Here is a 22058-nt window from a genome sequence, read left to right as displayed (position 1 = left end):
ATATCTTCAGCTGCAGGGCTGCAAACACAGTCCCAGAATATGGGTTCAAATCTGGATTTAACTATGCAGGTATGTGGAAAAGCACCTGTGTGTGTCTGTGTGTGTTAAATAATGGATGACCCAGCAGCAGCAGCAGCAGTAGTCAGGCTGTGAGTTAAAGAAAAAAAAAAAAGAAGAACTCTCAGGGACTCCTCCACTTGTACCTCCACAACCCCGAGCACCCGGGGGATTTGAGCGGCCCGCGCTGTCTGCAGACTGCAGCACCTTCATCATAGAGTACAGAGCCAGGGCTCATCAACCTTGTCAGAGGACTAAGTCTCTTTAGGGACTTGGAGCAGCTTAACCAGAGGAACCCCTGCAAGACCCCAGGAAGGTTACACACACACATACACATATACACACAAAGAAATATCTTGCAGAGTCAAATTGGAGCCATTCTCAGCCCATTTATAAAAATTCTTCCTCTATTGAAAAACTTGCCTTTTAACACCAGGAAGTTTTTTTTTTTTACTGTTCACACACTTAACAGCACAATCACACACACTTGAAATTGCAGATGGCATTTCCTGTATAATTGCAGTGTTCAGGAACAGGAAATCAAAAAGACAAGACGTTCAATCACCGAGTCGGCGTCTGCTCTGTGACTGACGGCAGGTCGTTGTCTTCCATGTTGTTTTTGTTTTCTGTTTATCACTTTTATAAAAGATGCTCTGCTGCTTCCTGATTGGCAGGTTGAGGTCACATGGATGTAACGGCATTGCAGCAACACAACCACAGACCTGAAGCAGTTTGGGTGGAGCGTCGGCTGCCGCAAATAGAGACGCTCGCTTTATTTATTTCTTTTTTTAGTATTTTTACCTCCGTTTCCCCAGAGACAGACTCTCTCTCCCTCTCTCTCTCTCTCTCTCTCTCTCCCCCATTTATTATGAATGAGTAGTTTTGTGATGTCAGAGGTTTGTCGTAGTGGATCAGGTCTACAGCGTACGGCTGATCTCCTCACACACTCCTCAGCTACAGGCCCAACAAACACACACAAACATGCACATACGCGCACACGCACGCATACACACACACACACACACACACACACACGTGCATGTCCTGTGCCACACAAAGTAGACGTGTGCTACACACACTGCCTTGGGTTATTGTGAATAATTCATGACACACACGCACACACACACTCAAATGCTAACAGCTGCTTACTGTAAATGCACCGAGTGTGTACTGTATCTTCATTGTGACTCAGATAATTTTTTCTTTTTGCTTTTCGAATGCCTTGAACATCCCACCACACACACACGCACACACATACATACACACACGTTTGCATGGCTATCTTTGTGAGGACACTCATTGACATAATGTATTCCCTAGCCCCTTACCCTAACCTTAACCATCCAAAACAAATGCCTAACCTTAACCATTACTCTTAACCTAACTTAAACCTAATTATAATAACCTAGTTTTTATAAAGTCTTATAATAACCCTCAAACAGCCCTTGGAACAGGTCTGAGAACGTGAGAACCGGCCAAAATGTCCTCACTCTGATGGTTTAAAACTCAAACTGGTCCTCACATGTATACATATGCACACACACAGATATACACACACACACTAGTATTAAGCGGCACACTGAGCCAGCAGCAGATGTGGGTCATCCAGACTCAGATGTATTGGAGCTGTTACTTTTAAATGAAGCTCTTGCACCAGTGCAGCCTGTAAGTCTTGAATATGTATCGTGCAGAGCTGTGAGCGTCTCACCTCTGGCCTCCAGTGTTACCCAGCCTTCCCTTCCCTCATGGGAGGCACCACAGCTACACACCTGGACTGAATACACAACACACAGAAATGACCGGTCGGCTCGTGAAACCATCGTCATTCACACTCTTCATTCTCATCGTGTCCTTTCGTGACCTGGTGGACTTTAACAATCCTAAATTTCCTCTTCCTCTTTCACTTCTCATTTGTATTTCCCTTAGTTATTTCTCTTCCTCTTCTCCTGTATCTAAGCGTGTTCGCACAGAGCTGCGAGCCAGTTGGCTTTTCAAATTAATTTCATCTTGGCTTACTTCTCCGTATTAATGCGAGGGCAATCAAAAGGTCACTCCAACATCTGGGAGTGATTATTATAACATAAAGAGCAACTAATGTAAACAAAAATCAATTAAACACACCCTGCTTACCTCTCTTCTCCTCTTTCTTCTTCTTATACTCCAATTTCAATCTCATATAATGTTCTAAAATTACATTCCTCTGTGATAGTTTCCCTTTGTTTTTTATTCTCCTCCTCAGCAGGTTTCCAACGAGCGACTCAGCCCACGTGTTACTGTGTTAATGTGTAGGCCCCCGAGATGAATGGTTGTTTTGGAGGCAGAAATCCCATCTCACACAAGACACATAACTTGACCTAGTTTTTTTTTTTTCCTTCTTTTTCTTCTTTTTCTCGACATCCCCAGCCAATATCTAATGGGTGTGTGCTCTGTGTTCGCTCCCATTTGTTCATGTTTTACCGTGTGAAGACATTCGCCTGTTTTGCCTTTTCCTGTAGATCCTACAACCTGCCCCGCAGTTATGAACCATTGTTGCGCCGCGTGAGCTTTACAGGCCTCGAGTGGATGTAAAAAGGCAGCTATAAATATTACAAACCAATACCTTTATCTCTGGTAAAGTAATGTACATATATCTAAGGTTTTTATTTGCTGCTGCTGAATTACAGACTGTTTTATTGCTATTATTAATAAGACTTCCTCTTCTTTTCATCAGCTAGGTTGCTGCTAGTGTGTGGAGAAACTTCTTGAGGTGCATTAGATTAAACCTGCTGCTTTGATGCTGCACAGTGTACAGGGGTGAAGTGTGTGTGTGTGTGTGTATGTGGTTCAGGGAAGTGATAGAAACCAGCCTGTGTCTTCTGTCAGGTCTCACTGTGTAAATAAAGACTGTAAATTATTTCTTTGCATATCTGCGCTAAGTTCATTTGAACACGGCGTCCTGGCCCGTCACATTAATTCCCTCGGCGGTGTCTGCACTCCCTCCCTCATTAGTTTGAATCTGGAGCCAAACAGGAAGGGCCACGTCACGGTGATTTACAGTGAAACAGATAAGAGACACCGGGCGATGTAGCGGCTTTGCGGAATAATTTGGATAAATAAAATAGATGAAAGGTTTTTTTTTGTTTTTTTCTTCCTGTGAGGAATGCGAAGAGCCAGAGAACACGATTTAGTGAACGATCAGATCATGCCGGCGCCCACGCTGTAGCACGCAGGTTCACCAGAGAGGAGGAGGAGGGAGAAGTTCCTCCTCTGCACCTGGTTTCCATCCCAGCAGTTGATGGAGTGCAGTTGCAGGGTGGGTCCGTCCTCTGCTCTCTAACTGCATGGTTAGTGGACAAATAACAGAATAACGAATGGACGTCAGAAATCACAGATCCTCCTCCATGAAAGTGTCATTTCACCATGTTCAGTTCTGCAGAGCTGCACTGAGACTGAATGAAACACTTGGGACCGTTTTTTACCTTCTGTGTTAGCTGCTCAGCATCACCGCCCACGCCTGCATTAATATTTCACTTTTCCCCCCACTGTGTCCCCACGCGGTGGTTGTTCCAATCCTAACGGAGACGCTTTTTGACTTTGTCCTTCACATTTAAAGAACTGCTTTTAAGAGTATTATTGGCAGGCTCTCACCACAGTGTAGCAGCATCTAAACAAGACGTAACAGTAAGTGCCTGAGCTCGGGAAAAAGTTAGTAAGAGCCGAGCGAGCGTGGAGCGTAAAGCTGTTGAAGCAGAGCAGCTCCACTCTGAAGATGAGGCTGTCAGAGGCGGTGAACGTCTCTCCTAGCAACAACAACAGGTCCTGTCTACTTCCTGGTGCTGCTTTACAGTATTTTATCGTCCCCACAGTGTTGTGCATTCCCCCCCTCATGCAGCAGCTCCTTGTAATTTGTATAATGCACATTAAAACCATCTGCTTTTGTGACCTCGGTAATAATAATATTTAAAAAATGCAACAGGTCATGCGTGAAGATGTAATTCCATGTAATTACAACTTACTATAAAACTCCTTTCACTGCAGCTCTTTAAGGTGGTCGCTGCCTGCTCTTGTAATTACACAGCACTGTACAAACAGAGGTTTACAGTTATCCCACATAATGACTGTACATTGTAGAAGGTTTTGGTCGTGGTCTCGTAAATGTTTTCGATGATTCGACTTTAAATGAGAAGAAGTGAGGAACGTCATTGTTCTGGAAAATGCGAGAGAGCACGGTAGGCCTACATCCTGTCTCAGTGGCGCTTTTTCGAACTCACGGACGCTCAGGTGAGAGTGTGGTGAGTTAGTTGGCTCTTTAGTGCAGGAATACGCCGGTCAGGGGGGCTGTCAGGGTGGGAGGGGGTGTTATCCACATTGTTATGCAACATGACTGGGAGCAGGGAACAAACTACTGAGCAGTCACCAACCTGTTATCAGACCAGCCTGAGTTCAGTCTCTACCTGCAGGAGGGGAGGGGGGGTGGCTGCTGCTACAATCAGATAATGGCCACTTACTGTAATAACGTGTAATTAATGTGGCACAATTTGATTGATTAAATTGTTTGAAGGTTTATTGGAAACCCAAAGGTTTCATTCTCCAATTCTTTTTTTGGTAGAATTTTTAAATGAATTAAATTATGGGGTTAACAAGAAGTACTAATTATTATTTTTTTTTTAGATTATCAGTATTAAAAAAGGGAAAATATTACATATCACCGTATCACTCCCTCCCCCAGTGTAACTGAGCCTCTGAAAATCTTTTTTCTACAGAAAATTGTCACTTTCTAAACCTGAATGAGTCCAGAGCAAGAAAAAAAAACACAATGGGTTGATAGAAATGAATTTATATCCTCAATATTAGAGGTCTTCAACAGGTGGTCCGTGACCCCTAGGGGGTCCGCGGAGGTGCTGCAGGGGGGTCGTGAAATTCTTGGTTGATTAGACAATGTTTTATATCTTTTAGTTTCCACATTTATGTTTCAATTAAATAAAAATGTCATTTGAATAGCTTGTCTGCATGATTACCATGCAGTTGACAGACATTGTTGATATCGGCATTGGTGTCAGTGAACAAGGCCTGTTTATAAATGGCAGAGGGACGGCCCCCTACTCACTATACTGTACCTTTGATACATTCAGAAAAAAACATGAATATATGAACCTGTGTATATTTGAATAGCTTAGTATTGAATGCACAATAACAAGCTATGTTTATACATGAAACCGGCCCTAGTTTAATATAATGCACAATTTTTTAATGCAGTAGGGGTCCCTGCTCCATCTCTCCTTCAGTTTGCGGGGCCTTGGCCTGCCTTGCTCTATATGTTGAAACACCTGCACACACAGAGCTGCTGTAGGGAGAAAAATACTCTCCCCTCCCTTGGACCACTAGGGGCAGCGTCAGCCCTGATGACAGAGGATAGTTGTCAATTCTCATTAAGGTGAGAGAGAAGTGAGTCGGACAGAGAGAGAGAGGGAGAGGAAACTAGACTGTGTCCTTCTCTGTCTTTGTGAGATGTCACAGGTGGATATATCATTTCCCAGGCAGCTCTGACACAGTCTGTCAACCAGCAGAGATGGAAAAGGACTCCAGACAAACACACAAACACACACACACAGACTCGGCGCTGCACAGACGCACTCAGTCTCACGAGTGTTTAGATACACATTGGCTGGTAAACAATTTCACAAATTAACATATAAAGTGGAAAAAGGTCCACGTAGACGTGAACAAACAAACTTCCGAGCTAACATTGCAGGCAGGCTGCCTACTTCAGTCGACTCCCTAATAGTCTCTATCATCAGGAATGTAACTAAGAATCACAAGTGCACTGTTAAGCATGTGTTTTCCCCATCAAGCTATCAGCATAAGTGCATATGAATGCAAACAGCCCTGTGGTGCATGCACACACATCACCGGACCGATCTCATACGTCCATTAAAGTTAGGAAGTAATTTTAACAGTATGGACCATCACACACACACACACACATTCTTTTCCTTTAAATGCAAATAGTGGCCTCTTTCTTTATGAATATTTACCACGTCTCAGCGGTGCACCGTTACTACAAGCGTGTCATACATGCTCTCATCCCTGTGCTCACCTTGACTCTGCTTACCTACAGCTTCTCGGGTTGTGTACTCTGTGTGCGTCTGCCCTACACTGCCTCATTGTGACAGGGCGCAGGCGAGCCTCAGCATGAATGATGCCAAAGTTACCTCCACACACACACACACACACACACACACACACACACACACAGATACAGACACAGAAGTATCTCCTCTCCTGGCGCTTGTCAGTCGAGCTGCTCTCCCACTCAGCAGGCTGGAGAAGTATCCGTTGTGCACCAGGCAGGGAGTGAAGGAAGTGGCTGACGGACACATGGAGGTCTTAATTGATCTGGTTCTCTCTCTCTCTGCAACTGTATCACAGATAAAGTGCTGCTTGTTTGTGGATGCAGAATTGAACATGTGAAATTATAAGTTTTACAATAATCTCATGGTTAAAGGGATAGTTAAACATTTTGGCAAATTGGCCCATTGCCATGATCGCTATAGTCATAGCAGTAGGTTTATTTGTCAGTGCAAGCTATTTTTAGAACGCTGGAGCAGAGCCGCGAGCTGCTCAGAGATACGCTACAGAGGCTAATGGGATTTCTTGGTTTCCCTCATTAAATACACAATCCAACAACTCCAAAACGCTCTGGTGGACAAGTTGTGACCTGCACATTCACCACACTATGAGATAATAATAGAGCGTTAGTTGTTTTCGAGGTATTCAGGCAAAACCGCTGATGTGCGTTGCCTTCAGGGACAGTTTTTCAGCAAGCAGTCTCTGCATTTACCTCTAAAACAACTCTGTCTGGTAACGTTGTGTTATTATCTCATAGCGTGGTGAATGTGCAGGTCACAACTTGTCCACCAGAGCGTTTTGAATCGTTGATTGTGTATTTGATGAGTTTGATGAGGGAAACCAAGAAATCCCATGAGCCTCCGTAGCGTAGCTCTGAGCAGCTCGCGGCTCTGCTCCGCCATTCTAAAAATAGCTTGCACCGACAATTAAAGGTAACGAACCTACTGCTAAAACTATAGCGATCAAGGCAATGGGCCAATTTGCCAAAATGTTGAACTATCCCTTTAAGAACATCAATGAAAAAAGAGGTTGCCCCTTTTATGACAGATTTCAACCGTCTCGTGTCCGGTGCTTCACCTGCCTCTGCACCTACTGACCCTGCAGAGCTTGAAGCTGCTGTATGATTGGAGGCAACTCCAAGCTCCGTTGTCCAGCTTCGCTTTTCATGTGGTTTCCCCCACAATTGCCCCTCTCCAACCCTCAGACGAACCATTTCCGCAGCACCTTCACCCCAGCGCTGCTCTCCACCTCCTGACCCCTCTCTGCTGCGTTGGAGCTAATGCACAGAACCCCCCGCTAGTCAATCAAACTCTGGAGCTGCACTTTTCTGAGGAACAGGACACTTTAGGACTTATTGCTGTACCTCTTCTTCGGGGTCGTTTTTTTTTTTTAACAAGGGTAAGAAGCTCTGGGATTTGGGGTGAAAGAGGAAAAGGAAGTTAAGGGAGGAGAAAAAAAGAAGTCAGCAGGGTCAATTGTGAGCACAGAGGGCTTTTAGCACACGCCACTTAGCAACAAGGCCAATGTGCAGTTTGACACATTTAACTTCCTGCGAGGGACACGGGAGACGGGAACAAGTTGATGTAAAATGCAAGTTAACGCTGTGGATTCGCCTGTGAGCAATCCTCAGGCTGGTTAATTTTAGATGATGGGAGGACTTCTGAACGCGGAGGAAAGCGTCTGCTGCTGCGAATGGTGGAAATTGCTTTTAAACACTGTTTAAAGAAGGAGAGATGAGAGAATGTATTATCCAAATGGACTGGGCCCACTATTAAAAACAGGCCGGAGGCGTGCATGGAGATGGATGGGCTGCGGAAGAAATTGTGCCACTCTGCAGATTATCTAACTTCTCTGGGAGGCGGTCACATGGTCAAACAATTTCTTATATAATCTGTCAAATATTATTTTTTATTGAGATTGTGACTATAAAGCGAGCGGCTGAGTGGTCGTCTGAGTCCGGTTCGGGGTCTCGGCCTCACGCGCTCGAAGTTCCTTTTCTTTTCTGCTACGAGACGAAGAATCATGAGCGACTCTCAAAGCAGTATCTCATTACAACAAGCATTCCTATGGGGAAATTAATAGCCAGTACAGAGTGAATAGGAGATATGTAATTGAGTGCTGTATTTCTATTAATGGACCGTACAAGCTGTGAATCTTTGTGTGGCAGCTTTAAGTAGACCAGAAGATTAATACTAGCCCTGCAATGCCTTTGATACTCTTAAGTAGCACACGTATTTCATAGTGAAAGCACCACAAAAGGCTTGTATTCTTACTTTTAAATTGCTCTAAATTAATAGTGGAATATCTAATTCAATTAAAGACATATGAAACCTTAGCCGCAGGTTCATGTCGGTAGGAATGGCCACTTTAAAAAGGGCGTAAGGCAGCGATGTAGGGCGAAGGTCAGCAAGTAGGTCTGGACTCTAGCCAAGATCTTTTTTTTTTTTTTTTTTTTTCAATCCATTAGATGATGGACCAGAACATATATTCATTTCATTTTCATCAAAGGCTAATTAATACAAGAAATTGGCTCCACTGTGACATATCATACGTTTGACTGACTGACTGACATTTGTCAAGGTCGATGTGAGATCTGGAACTTTCTGTCAGAGCTAAACCAGAATAAAAGCTGCTGGTGATGATGATACTGCACATTATTTTGTAGGCAACATGACTCGGTTGTTTGTCATTGTCACTTGCAACATGGATTGATGTGTAATGAGCGTTATCCAGGTGGGGGTGTGTAGACTTTTTTTTGCTTGTGTCACCATTCACTGACCACCGGTGTGCAGGCGGGTCACAGCCACATCTTTAATTTGTCATGGTTGCTTAGACCTGAGGTGTTGAGAAGTTTGGACAGCAGGTACACCCAACATGGAGGGGGTATCAAAGGTAACACTATGGGCTGTTTCTCTTCATGTTAGCCTGGGCGTTCAGTCTCTGTGTGAACCACAGTAAAGCAGAGTCCGTGTTAAAACGGGCAGCAGCTTAAACTATAACACGTCCCGCGTCCTACTGGGTGAATTTGCACCACCGCTGGGCCGTCCCTCTGAACTTCCCTCAGACTGCCCACAGGTTTCTCACCCTTTTTTTTTTTTTTTTTTTGTGCAAATTCTGCTTCATCCCAACTGCTTGGCTCCAAAATCGCACTCACGTATCTGCCAACTCACTGTCGGTACCTGTGTGACAGGTGCTGTGCAGGATCCCACCTGCTGGGGCCTCGCTCGCTTTTCCTCTATGTTCTACATGTGTGTGCTATGTGCTTCCTTCCCCCCAAGAAACATAAAGCCGGGCGATGAGAACGAAGCAAATCTAAATTCAGGCTGAAAATACGTCCTTTCTCGTCTGCGCCGTCTCAGTCACGCTCCGTCAGATGACATTTGCAGAGAGAGACAGAAGAAAAAGAAGAAGAAGAAAAAGAAGAAGAGAGGGCAGGCTGGTTTTTGTGGGCTTGGAATGATGAGAGGAGAATGATGAATAAATGAATAATACATCTGTGCTGTCATTCCTCTCTTCCTGCTCCACCTCCCTCTCTTCCTGTGTCAGCCGGAGTCGGTCCTGCGAGGCGTTCTGATCGTAGTTGGGATTGTCAGGTGTGGTCGACGGCAAAGTGACGCGTTGACACGAGCCCCCTCGGTGACGCGCCGAGCAGCTCTTTTGTTAAACGGGGTTGACAGCCCAAATAAGAGCTGTTTACACGCAAACAAGCGCGAGCAGCAGGTTCTGCAGCTGCCGTTAAGTGGTGTTTTTTTTTTTTTTTTTTTTGCAAATATCGGGAAACCGGCGCTTCCAGGAGGAGCGTCTCACTGCATTGACACAAAACAGATTTTTTTTCCCTCCGTTCCCGTCCACATGCACATCATCAGCTCTCCCCCTCCTCTGCGGTGTCACGGGAGATCCGATTTACGTATAGATGCAGGAAATCCAGGTTCTCTGGAGGTGAAAATACAAAGAGCCTTTAATGATCGTCATGTCTGAACAAAAGAAATAGTGACAGCGTCCTCTCATGCATGTAACATTTATTAGACTCTGCCAGCGCTCGCTGCATCTCCTCCCTTCTGTCCCCCCCGCCCCACTTCCAATGGCGAGATGTTCTCTTCTCACCTTAATTGTAAATGCACTCCTCTGCATGCAAATACCACTGCACCCCCCCTCCACCTCCCCTCCCCAATCTCTTTTCCCCCCACTCCCCTCCGATTTTCAATTAAGATCCAGACAGAGATAGAGGATCTCAAAGGGAGTACGCTACGGTGGGCCGGGCCTCGCCACCGCTCCAGACATATTGGAGGTAGAGGAGGAGGAGGAGAAGGGAGAAGAAGGTGGGGTGGGAGGGGGGGTTATTGAGTGGCCGTGACCCCAGCGGACCCTCACCTCACTGGGATATCACACATCTCAGCCTGGACTCCTCCTCCTCTCAATGCTGGCGTGTCCTCAACCCACCCAGCAGAGGTGGAGGCGTCCTTGATTAGAATAGTCATTGAAATGATGGATTAAAACTGACTGTGTGTGTGTGTGTGTGTGTGTGTGTGTGTGTTATGGGCTGAGGTTTGTGTGTGTGCATGTGTGTGTGAATATTAATAGGTAGATTTTTATCTCCCAGTGTTATTATGAGCTTGGCCCCCAGCAATATAACTGCAACTTGGTGTAGATGATTACAAAATATATTCCTTAATAGGATAATCATTGGATTACAAGGTATGATTTTGGAATTATGTGTCTGGCCTGACTCCTGGAAATAATCTTTTTTTTTTTTTTTTTTTTTGTGTCTCTCTTTTGCAGCTCGCTCAGCCCGGACGCAGACCCTGACGAGGCGTTCCAGAGGGAAGGCTTCGGCCGCCAGAGCATGTCCGAGAAGCGCACCAAACAGTACGAGAACGCCAATCAGCTGGAGATCATCAAGAGCCGCAAGTCCAAGAGCATGGATCTAGGTAACTGCTGCGATAAACACACACATGCTGCATGCGAGAAGTCAAGAGTGAGTGATGAAAGGAAGTTTTTGTAAATACACTCTTGATTCGCTTCCCGCGCTACTTGCATGCGGTTTTATGGAGGCTTTTGCATGGTACTATTACTTATCTGGGACCACTTATTTCCCAGAGTCTCCACAGGTTGCCTGGCAACTGCTCCTGGCCAAGAAATAGTTTGCCACCACATTAGGTGCTGAGGGGCAAAGTAAACTTACATAAGAGCCCGGCTAGCAGTTTCCCCCTGTTTCCAGTCTTTGTGCTAAGCTAAATTAGCGCAAAGAAAGGGATATTCATAGAAAAAGCACATGGATATTTCTGCATATTTCCAGAAAATGAAATTTCCAAATGATCTTCATAGTTTGGTTCATCTTTCATGTTGCAATAACACTGTTTTCTCAACAGTAATTGCAGAGATTTTTGAACAACCACATCAAAAATCTGCCGAACAATAGACGGATTACTCTAAGCCCCAAAAGTAAACACATCTGAAGTGTTGGTATGAAGCTCTAACAGCAGTGAGTGTGCAGGCGTCTTTGTGCTGTGACCTTGTGTCCAGTGGAACAGGAGTAAAACACAACAAAGTGGGACTATGACGGCCTCTTCAGTGACTGTTCAGAGATGGGCAGGCTCACTCACACAGACACAAGCACTCGCTCAACAACACACTGTAGCCAGAGAAGTTCAGAGCCGCTCCCAGCAGACGCTGCCTCCTCTCGGATCACTGGCTAATCATAACAGATAAAAGCTACCTCTGCTCCACGAGGAGCCCAGAGACCTGCAGGAAACCTCTGACTCTGCCACAGACTGATGGAGGTTTGGGCCACTGCACCCTGGCTGCAGCCTCACTTCAACAAACTCAACTCAAAAACAAACTTTGGTAACACTTTACTTGACACTTATCTCTATAACGCAGTATAACCATACTTATAATAAGTTATAATGCAGTAAAAGCACTGTATAACTAGTTATAAACACTCATAAATGATCATAATGCTTTATAACAATAATCATAACACACTATAAAGCATTTTATCATGACTTACAGTATAAGGTCAGGTATGATACGTTATAATTGTTAGTAACTCGCTGACAATGCCCACATCAATAATGCATTGTAAATGTAGTTATAATGTGTTATAATTGGCTTATAGATGTGTATAACTATCATTATAAACAGCTATAAATTACCATAAGGCTTTATAACAATAAGCACAACATATCAGAACATTTTATAATGTCTTATAAGGTCAAATATTATAATAGAGTTATAATTTCTCTATGATGCGTTATGCTAATTGTTATAAAGCCTTGTGGTTATTTATGAGTTTATAATGGTGGTTATACACGTCTAAAAGCCAATTATAACTTATTGTAACTACATTTATAATGCGTCAGTGTGGGCATTGTCAGAGAGTTACTAACAATTATAGCGTATTATAATACCTGACCTTATAAGTCATGATAAAATGCTTTATAGTGTGTTATGATTATTGTTATGAAGCATTATGATCATTTATGAGTGTTTATAACTATAGTTATACAGTGCTATAACTGCATTATGACTCATTATAAGTATAGTTATAATGCGTTATAGAGATAGGCGTCAAGTAAAGTGTTACCCAAACTTTCCGTGGAGAAAGACGATAGTTGGTGATGGGATGGATTTCACAGAGAAATGAGTTGAGCAGGGAAAAAAAATAGTTTCCATTATGTCTTTAGTGTTGAAATATAATTGGATATTACAGAGGACAGGAAGTGAGGAGAATGGACAGGAAGCTCTGTGATGGTGTTCTCATTATTGCAAATGCACATTTTATCATCAAGTTTAATCAAAAAAGCTTCTTAATTGAGGCAAAGTGGCGTCAGCGTTTATTTGTGAATTTGATTAGCTCGCTAAAACAGCAGCAGTTTGTTTTTTTTAAAAGGATTGGAGCTCATCTGCTCACAAGACGACGGCTCACTCCCGGGATAACCAATGTTATTGATGTTTTACAAATCTCCATTATTGCTGTAGTTATTCTTCAGTTCTCAAGATAAGTGTGTGTGTGTGTGTTATTAGGTGGAATTCAAAATCACATTTCCTCTCACGACTCAATTGAGTTTGCGAAATCTTGCCAGCGACAGAAAAAAAAATCCCTGCCAATACAAAACCATAATCCATCAGTGAGAGTAAGGCAGTGTGCAGAGGGTGCAGGCAGATGACGAACTTGTTCCTCTCGCAATAATTCGAGGAAGTGACACGAGTTCCCGTAGGAGAGAAAATGTCTCAGTCAATCCATGTGTTCAGAGTCAAAGCTGCTACACATTGGGATTTGTGTGACCCATCTAATGTCACATAAGTCCCATTTATCTCAGAGGCGCGCTCTGCTATAGTATGGTGATTATTTTAATGAAATTATTACATCAAAGGCACACAATGAGAAATGGCTTATGGGTTATGTATAATAGAGTTGAGAATTAAACGAGCCACAGAACATATTGCTCACGTTCACCCTTAAGCGTTGACTTGCAAGTTTGTTTTCAGAAGTTATGTGAAGAAGGAGGTGTAAGCGTTCCTCTCTGCTTTCCACTAACACATTAATAAAGCTGTCCTTTCCTTTGTTTTTTTTATATAAAGACCCCCCCCCCCCCCCCCGACTAATAGTCTAGCAGCAAGTCCTCAAAAAAGGCTTTCGTTTTTGAGATAATCCTACCCTACACAACTGTGTCTTATTTTTATTTTTAGGGTCTCCTATTCATGAAATTGAATGTTGTGAACTTTTATTTTGGGGGTATTATTTAGAACTACCCCAATCTCTGTAAAACAGACAAATTAGGCCAGTCCGCCTAATGGAAAGATGATTAAAAAAAGCCCATCACTTGAGAATACTCACTCTTTTCCCATTCATATTTGCTGAGCTATGAACCAGGTATCTGTCCTAAATCACCAGTCAGTCAGAAATTAATTCACTTTTTAAAAAATCATGAAAAATGAACCTGAAAACAACACATGTAATTTAGGCGGAATTGCATTTTTGTAATAATGGGAAAGGGGGAACCTTAACTTTTCTCTTATTTAACAGAAAATCTAAAATTCCTTTCAAATACACTATTATTGTATTCCCTAAGATGTTGTTGAACAACACCCAGTGGTTGTGTGGATATATCTAGTACAGTTTTATTGTAAATAAGATTTCTTTAGACAAACCTCTTCTCTAAAAACAGCCAAATTAGGTAATTCTGAGTGAGTGATGGGTGTTATAATAGCCTATAAGTTAAGAATCACTCTAATCATACTTTGATTTTGTTTGTGAGTAGGGTTAGTTATAAGTTGTTCACACGCTCGACAGTGCCGTCCCCACACAGACTCCTTTCATTCAGTCACCAGGTACCTTTGTCCCTGCTTCTAATCTTGTTCCAGGTATTCCCAAATCGCATCCGCAGATGGATTTCGTGACTTTGAAGCCCATCGTTGTTGAAATATGCTAAACCCCCCCCCCCCCAGTCAGGCCTCCTGCGGTTCAATCCCATTTAGATGGGGAACAAAGCTGAGGGAGGTGGGGGAGAGAGAATGAGAGAGACCTGAGGTGCTACTGCTGACAGTGATACGTTAGCACGTTCCAGCCACTTTGCTGTGTAAGCCTCCTGACTGACAGCCTCCTGCACGGGCTGAACTCTCTGCTCCACTTAGATCATTCACCGCTCCTCAACTCTTCAGCCTGTGCCTGCACTTTCCTTTTTCTTTCTGTTTCCTTCCTGTTCCTCTGCCTCTCTCTGCTTTGCATGTGGCCCCGTAACACCGGTACAGAGGAGACACTAACCACTCACACTTGTTTATGCTCTTTAACAGTATCAGATGAGATTAACTGCAGCACCAGAACCAATGGAGGTAAGCAAGCATGCCGAGAGCCAGCTCAATACATTCACCATGATTACAATGGGCCATTATGATTGTTCAGCTGGGTCCATGGATCAATAATAGAGATTGGAGAGAAGCAGTCCTCACCTCTTTTCTCCATAACCGGCCCATAACCGACCATTACTGGCCGTGTGATCCTGGCACCTTTGGGTGCATATGGAGGAGGGTGTTGTTTGAGGTAATTGCAGCATGATTCAAAAGAGGTAGGGGGTAGAAGGGAGGGGGAGGGGGGTTCATATTGCTCAGAGAGACTTGCATGTTGTTGAATAGAGACTTGGCAACTAATGTGGGAACCTGTGCCATTGTGCTCGTTCTGCAGTGCAAATGATTGAAGAAAACACTCATTACTCCAGGAGGTGTGTGCATATGTGTGTGTTTGTGTGTGTGTGTGTGGAGAAAGCCAGGCAATAGAGTGGCATTTGCAACACAGAGACATTCATTGCCAGTTGGCCTCTTCAGCTCGCCACAATTGATCCATCATAGTCGGGCTGTTTTGAGCTCTGTTTGCAGCACATTAGAGTGCATTTACTCCATTAAATTATCACAGAGTGAGCTGATGACTGGGTCACGCCGGGGTATTTCTGAGTGCTTTCTGAGAGCACTAATTTGAAACTAACGTGCTTATTACCTGGTGTTTGCAGGGGCTTTTAAAAAAAAAAAAACATGCATCAACTTGGTGCACGTCTCAGAGACCCCTAAACACGTTGTAAGAGGCAGGAAAAGTGTTAAAAACTAATATTAAAGAGGAGGATGGGGGCTCGGGGCCAGCAGTGTTAAATGGGAGATGGAGAATAATTGCGAGTTTCATGTTCCAGCCGAGTCAGTCGCTCGATCCGGTGGGTTGCCAGGCCTGGCATGCGAGTTGCCAGCCTCTGCAGATTAATAGTTCAGCGAGCCGAGCGCGTGGGCTTAGTTGGAGGGTGATAAGTATAAAAATCAAATTACGAGGGGTTGATAAAAAGCACAAAACCGCAGGACGGCATCCAGCAACCTGGATTGAGATATTAACCACAAATCCGGGTAATGATGATTTCCTCGTGACGCGTTCGGCGTGCGGAGGAGGACGTCCTCTGTCCTCGGCTAATGATCCACAGCTGGAAGAGACATAGGAGCCCGGCCCGACCCGGGGACGCCCCCCCTCCTTCCCCCCACCACTGCCCCGCCCTCCTCCTCCACTAGGATACCTGGACGTGGCCTTCTCTCGACCACCTTGGAGGCTATTTTTAACATAATTACCCTTTTACCGCCCTGCTTAAAGCCCTGACTCTCTGAATAAATTATGTGTAATGGAGCCCCTGTCTGTACACAGATCTTTACATGCAAGGACCTGTGGTGAGTAATGGCTGGGGAGCATAGTTTTAGCTGCTCTAATTATACTATGGGCTCCTGTCCCTGTAATAACTGCTGCTGATTTATTCATGGAGTTTGCCATACCTCCCCTCTTTCATTTAATGGCAATGGATCTTCTCCAATTAACTGTCCTTGGCCTTAATCTGGCAAAAGGAACACAGCAACAGTCTTCGGCCGTTCCGTTCTTGTCTTCGGCCACGGCAAAATATTCCAGGTGCAATTTTCTTCCTCGTGTTTGGTTTGATTTTCTTTTCCTCTATTTTCTTTTCTTTTTTTTCTCCTGTATTTCATTATGGTGATTTTCATTTCTCCTCCAGACGTGTGGGGAGAGACAAACTCATGTCTGTATGCAGTGGGGGGAATATGTATTTTCATCCCTGTGAATAAGAGGGGAGATGAGGAGCCAGAGCACTGAGGCTTCTGTTGTGTGATAGGAATCGCATAATAGACTGGCATACAGAGAGCTGTCCGTCAAACTCCCCCAGGAGAGCCGGGGCTGCTGCTGCTGCCGCTGCTTCTGATGAAAACAAAGGCAGGTTCGAGGCGGCCGGGGTCTGTGGGCAAACTCTGTCTCTATGCGCCGCTCGCCCCGTTCCCTTTGTCTCACCGCTTCTCTCAGTCGTTCGCCGGGATGACTAGAAACAATGACGGAGGGGAGGGAGGTTGGGGTTTTGGGGGGTGGATCATGGTTACGGAATACCAAGCGGGAGGATAATTCCCTGTTTCCAAGTACAGCAGATGTCATTTGTGTTCCCTTGAACTGTTGCATCCTGTGCGGCTCTAACTTGCAATCCCATTGTGTCAAACATGCACCCTGGCTTTTCCGCGTATCCGCTGTTGGCAGGCTTTATGCATAAGCTTTAAAAAAGAAAAAAGAAAAAAAACACACACAAATTTACATGACATTTGTGCTGGGTTGATTGAGTTTTATCCACAAAGTATAAAAAATGACAGCGTGTCCCTGCCACGCTTGTGTTTCCTTTATGATACTTTTTTTTTTCTGTCGACCGTCCTCTCTTGTCCTTCGCGTGATGAGATTACTCCTTCTGAACAAATGAATTACATGATTTTTTACTTGCTTTCTCTCTGTCTTGCAAGGCTTTTTATGCTTTCCTGGCATTAAAATTTGTCATAGTAATCAGAAATGCTGCTTCTCCTCTGAGGAACCGAGCAGTAAAACGAATCTTCTGTTCCTCCAGTCGAGAGCTCTTGACCCTTTCGACATTTGTAGCTCACCGTAAAGTTTCATTTTACTGTCCCGAGCAGCCTGCAGGCGCACATATGTGCTCTTCCCGCTAAATGGGATGCAGCATTACGGGGATTGGGTGTTCATTTATTTGGTGTGGTACTTTTCTGGATTGAGTCCAGTGTTCTCTTGGGATTGGACACTTTTATTAACATTGACGAAAAGGAAAAGGGGAAATGGTCTGTTAAATGCATAACAGTACATTTACCAGTCTGGAAACCCAACACCAGTGGCTAACAGCTGACCTTTTAGCCTATCTGACTTCTGTGACACCAGATCCATAGTCGCCATTGGATGATAGAGGAGCACTCACGCTCTCAGGGCGAGTGGACTGGGTGCAAACGCAGCAAAAAGACGAATGCCCCCGTGACCCGAGGATCCCGAAAGTACCGTGGAAACTTTCAGTTCCCTTTTAAACTGAGTGAAATCAGTGCACGTGGCTCCTCACTGCATTTGTCCTCAGCTAGTAAGTGTCCAGATGAATGTTTGGAGCAGCGGGCTAATCACCAGTCAGCGGCTGCAGGTTTTGCTTGGTTAAAGGATCAAGAAGGAAACAGCAAATGCATTGAACCAACAAAAGAGACACAAGCTGTCATTGGTAAAATAATGATAACAGCGGCAGCGCGTACACATTTCTGCACACAGCTGCCAGGACAGCCTCTTGTCTCTTAAGCTCTTAACTCATTCAAACCCTCCTCTTGCAGCCATATTTTCCTCTTTTTCCTGTTTCAATCCATCATGCACGTGTCAGCTTCTCCATACCGCGGTCCCAAATTGTTTTCTTTAAGTGAAGGGGGTTTATTTTCTTTTGCCTAATCTGTGTTTGGCTGTAAAAGAAAAAAAAAAACCCTGCGTCTCTAAAAAGATCCGCTGTGATCACCCAGCAGCAGCGGCTCACGCCTCATTTAGGCCACTTTAAACATGTCCAGGATCCTGTTGATGACACAAGTGTGTGTATTGAGGAGTCCCTGCATGCGGCGCACACATAAATATACACACCTTAGTGTTTGCATGTGTGTGTTCCAGTCGGTGGGAGCAGGAGACAAGGCCTTACAGAAACATTTGCTATTGAAAACCAACAGGAAGAAGCTGCAGGAGGACATTTATTTACACCGCATGAAACCACAGAGGAAACAGCAGCACACATTCATTACATGTGGAGGGTCTACGGGGTCCGCGGGGAGTCGTAAAAAGACACAATGCTGCTCTGTCCAGACTCCTGCAACATGTGCTGCGTCCTCGGAGAGTCGGCGAGGGCTGCTGAAGTAATTGAATCAACAGTTTGATCTATTATTACTGAAGCGCACAAGTTTACATCTAACAAGGCCCTCACTTGCACATATTCAAAAAAAAAAAAACAGCTTGTTATGTGTGACAGCAGCCGAGCCGAGGCGGAATAAAGGAGGACAGAAAATCAACCAGGCTGTTTGTTTACCAACTGGCAAGTAAGGTAAGAGCTCCGGGGAACTGACGGACGCTCCCCAACAAAATGAAATACCAATACCTGAGTCGCGCTCCGCTGACATACCCTAAACAAACCCCTGGCAAGCATTGGAAAAATAATTACAGCTTTCCTGGGCCTGGCCCCGCTGGTGAAGAGGTTGACTGTTGCAGAGTCACACCACCAGCAGCTTATACATCAAGGAAAAAGCTTCTGTAATTAGCGACTTTGGGAAAAATGTTTCATGTCACAGGGACTTTTCTTTCATGTTGAAGAGTTTATCTCTTCATTTTATTAACTTTGCGTAACGGGTGTAATTTCTGCAGCGTTGTTTTGGGCGAAGTAAACACTAGGTTTGTTTCATGATTAGTGTGTTTTTGTGTTTCCGTGCAGGTGGCCTCCGTCGGCAAACGTTTCGGTGATGCTAATCGGAGCTAATCAGCACGGAGCAGCTTGTTTTTTTTGTGTTGTTACCTGCAGTTCTGAACACGTGGCGGCCTTGGAAAGAGAGCGAGAGATTACAGCGCCCAGGTTTTTGTTTGTGCTGAGATGATACAAGAGAATAGTGTTGGAAAAAAGAACAGAGTCAGATTTGTTTAGTCTATAAGCCCCCACCCACCCCCCACCCTCTCTCTTTCCTCCCCCCTCTCTGTTCCAGAAGTAAAAAGCAGAGTGAGAAACACCTGTGGGAATAGTTTTAGGTCTGAACACTATAATCACTTTGGTGCTGTGGTACATTGCTGTCTTTGATATTTCATTTATATGCATTACGTTTTAGCCATATAATTTAACTGTGCAGACACAAGAACAAAGGTTGAATTATAATTCTCAACAGGAAAATGTCTCGGTGAAGATGTAATACTCTGTTCTCATTTCACACACTTCATTGGCCAGGCAATGGCATCATTTGTTTTTCATGTTAATTGCCAGACATCATCCCATACAAAACCAGCAAAACGTAAATGATTCATTGTCATGCAACGAGCTCCATGATGATAAGTTTTAGGTCGGCCATTGTTTGAGGTGGTGGGTGGGGGGGGTGAAGTTAGAGTCACGCACCATTAGTCCGACGGCCTCGATGACACCGTTTCCTTCTCTCCGCATAGGATCCAAAGGCGTGGAGGTCGGGCCGTCGCTGGGCCTGAAGAAGTCCAGCTCCCTGGAGAGCCTCCAGACGGCCGTCGCCGAGGCGACGCTGAACAGCGAGATAAACGTCAACAGGCCGCGCTCGCGGATCGTCAGGAGCCGCGGCTGCAACGAGAGCTTCCGCGCCGCCATCGACAAATCGTACGAGAAGCCCGGCGCCGCGGCTTCAGAGGAAGGAAACAGCATGGAGACGTGTGAGTGTCACTTCCTGTTGTTGTCTGTACCTATGTCGACTGTTTGTATGTTTAGTCCATGTGTTGTCATGTATCTGTCCCTTATGTCACCTTGTCTATCACATAACTTCACCAATAATAATAAATAAATACTAGGCTATGCATTGTTATAAATCCATAATATTAAAGCTGTACAGCTGTACACAAAATTAATTTGATTCCACTCTGGGTCATAAAATTAGTGTAATAACTCATCTATCAGACAATGTAGCCCAAACTTTGTGCAAAACTCTATTTTTGATTAAAGCAGAAGTAAGCGATCCGGTGGTTTTGGCTAACTTCTTGTCAGCCGATGGGAGTTAGCAGTCCCCGCCCTCGTCCCTACGTCACCACATTCACGCGCATCCCTTGGCTGCACACACAGAGAGGACCGCCCCTTTATGCCGTTCTCTCTCCTCATTGGATAAAGGTTGTAGGATACAAGGAAAGTTTTCTCCTCAGCTTACAGCAGAGCAGAGTGACTGACAGACCCGTGTTTCGGACCAAACACTCTATAGAAGTGATTGCTGTCGGAAGATAGAACTATTTAAGACTTATATTAACACAAACATTCCACTTCTGCTTTAAATCGGGGATGAAAGTGTTTTTTTTTTCCACATTGGATAATGCAGGCACACAAATTATGCGTCACGTTGCTCACGATTCATCAGCCACTGATATTGGATCCTTCATCCGTCAATCAAACGTCTGAGACACACACACACTCACCAAGCTCGGTCCCGCCCCAAACATTGAATATCCCGCCCGCTCGATAACGACCAATCAAATTTGTTTTCCTTACTCGGGTAAACTCATGCAGCAACTCGTGGAAACTCGTAGAAGGAGGCGTGACAAACAGGACAAACAGCCATTTCTGAACACCTTTACAGCAGTAGAAATGTGGAAAAACATGCGAGTAGTGATCCAGGATCAGTGCCCCAAACTGTGTCACTACATAATGTACAGTGGAAGACATTAGAAGATTATTACAGAGGGATTCTGTTTGTGTAATATAGGCCAACTCAATAATGCTTCTTCCCCCAGAGCCTGTTCAGAGTGGCGGGATTCACCCCCCTAAAGGAAACTAGGTTAGGGATCCCCACTTGCTGGAGAGATGTGTGTGTGTGTGTGTGTGTGTGTTGAGTGTGTGTGTGTGTGTGTGTGTGTGTGTGTGTGTGTGTGTGTGTGTGTGTGTGTGTGTGTGTGTGTGTGTGTGTGTGTGTGTGTGTGTAAGCACATCTGCACTAAGAGTCTAGGTTACACACTTATTAATATTCACACACTTCATGTTTGGTGGAATTGTTAGAGAATGTGGCAGTGTGTTTTCCCTGCAGCTTACAAACTCTCAAAGTGCATTGGCGTGTTTTCCACCGTCGTGCATGCGAGGAAAAATCATCTGCTGTTTACCCACATACGTCAGGCTCCGACTGCATCCATTTAACACTGTAACATGTATGTGCAGTGACATTTGCGACGATTGTAAAGTGAAATGAATATCTTTAATTCAGCCTGTGCCGGTTTTGTTTTGGCACGACACTCCCTTCTCAACTTTGCCAGGATTCCTCACTTCCTCCTTTGTTTACCTGCCAGAAATAAAAATAAAAAATTCACCCGACTTTATCCTTAACTATGA

The 22058-nt window shown here is 44.5% G+C and overlaps 1 protein-coding gene across 2 annotated transcripts in view; it reads left to right on the top strand.

Moving 5' to 3' along the window:
- Positions 1-22058, top strand: part of LOC311003773 (partitioning defective 3 homolog) — a 377802-nt gene that overhangs the window by 241078 nt on the left and 114666 nt on the right. For both annotated transcript variants that reach the window (XM_083995614.1, XM_083995613.1), the window contains exons 17-18: positions 10945-11093; positions 20174-20407. In XM_083995614.1, the coding sequence (XP_083851740.1) occupies positions 10945-11093; positions 20174-20407 (383 nt within the window). The remainder of the gene's footprint in view (positions 1-10944; positions 11094-20173; positions 20408-22058) is intronic.

Source organism: Trachurus trachurus, assembly GCF_905171665.1.
Source record: "Trachurus trachurus genome assembly, chromosome: 20".
NCBI lineage: Eukaryota > Metazoa > Chordata > Actinopteri > Carangiformes > Carangidae > Trachurus > Trachurus trachurus.
This window is presented reverse-complemented; position numbering and strand designations above follow the sequence as displayed.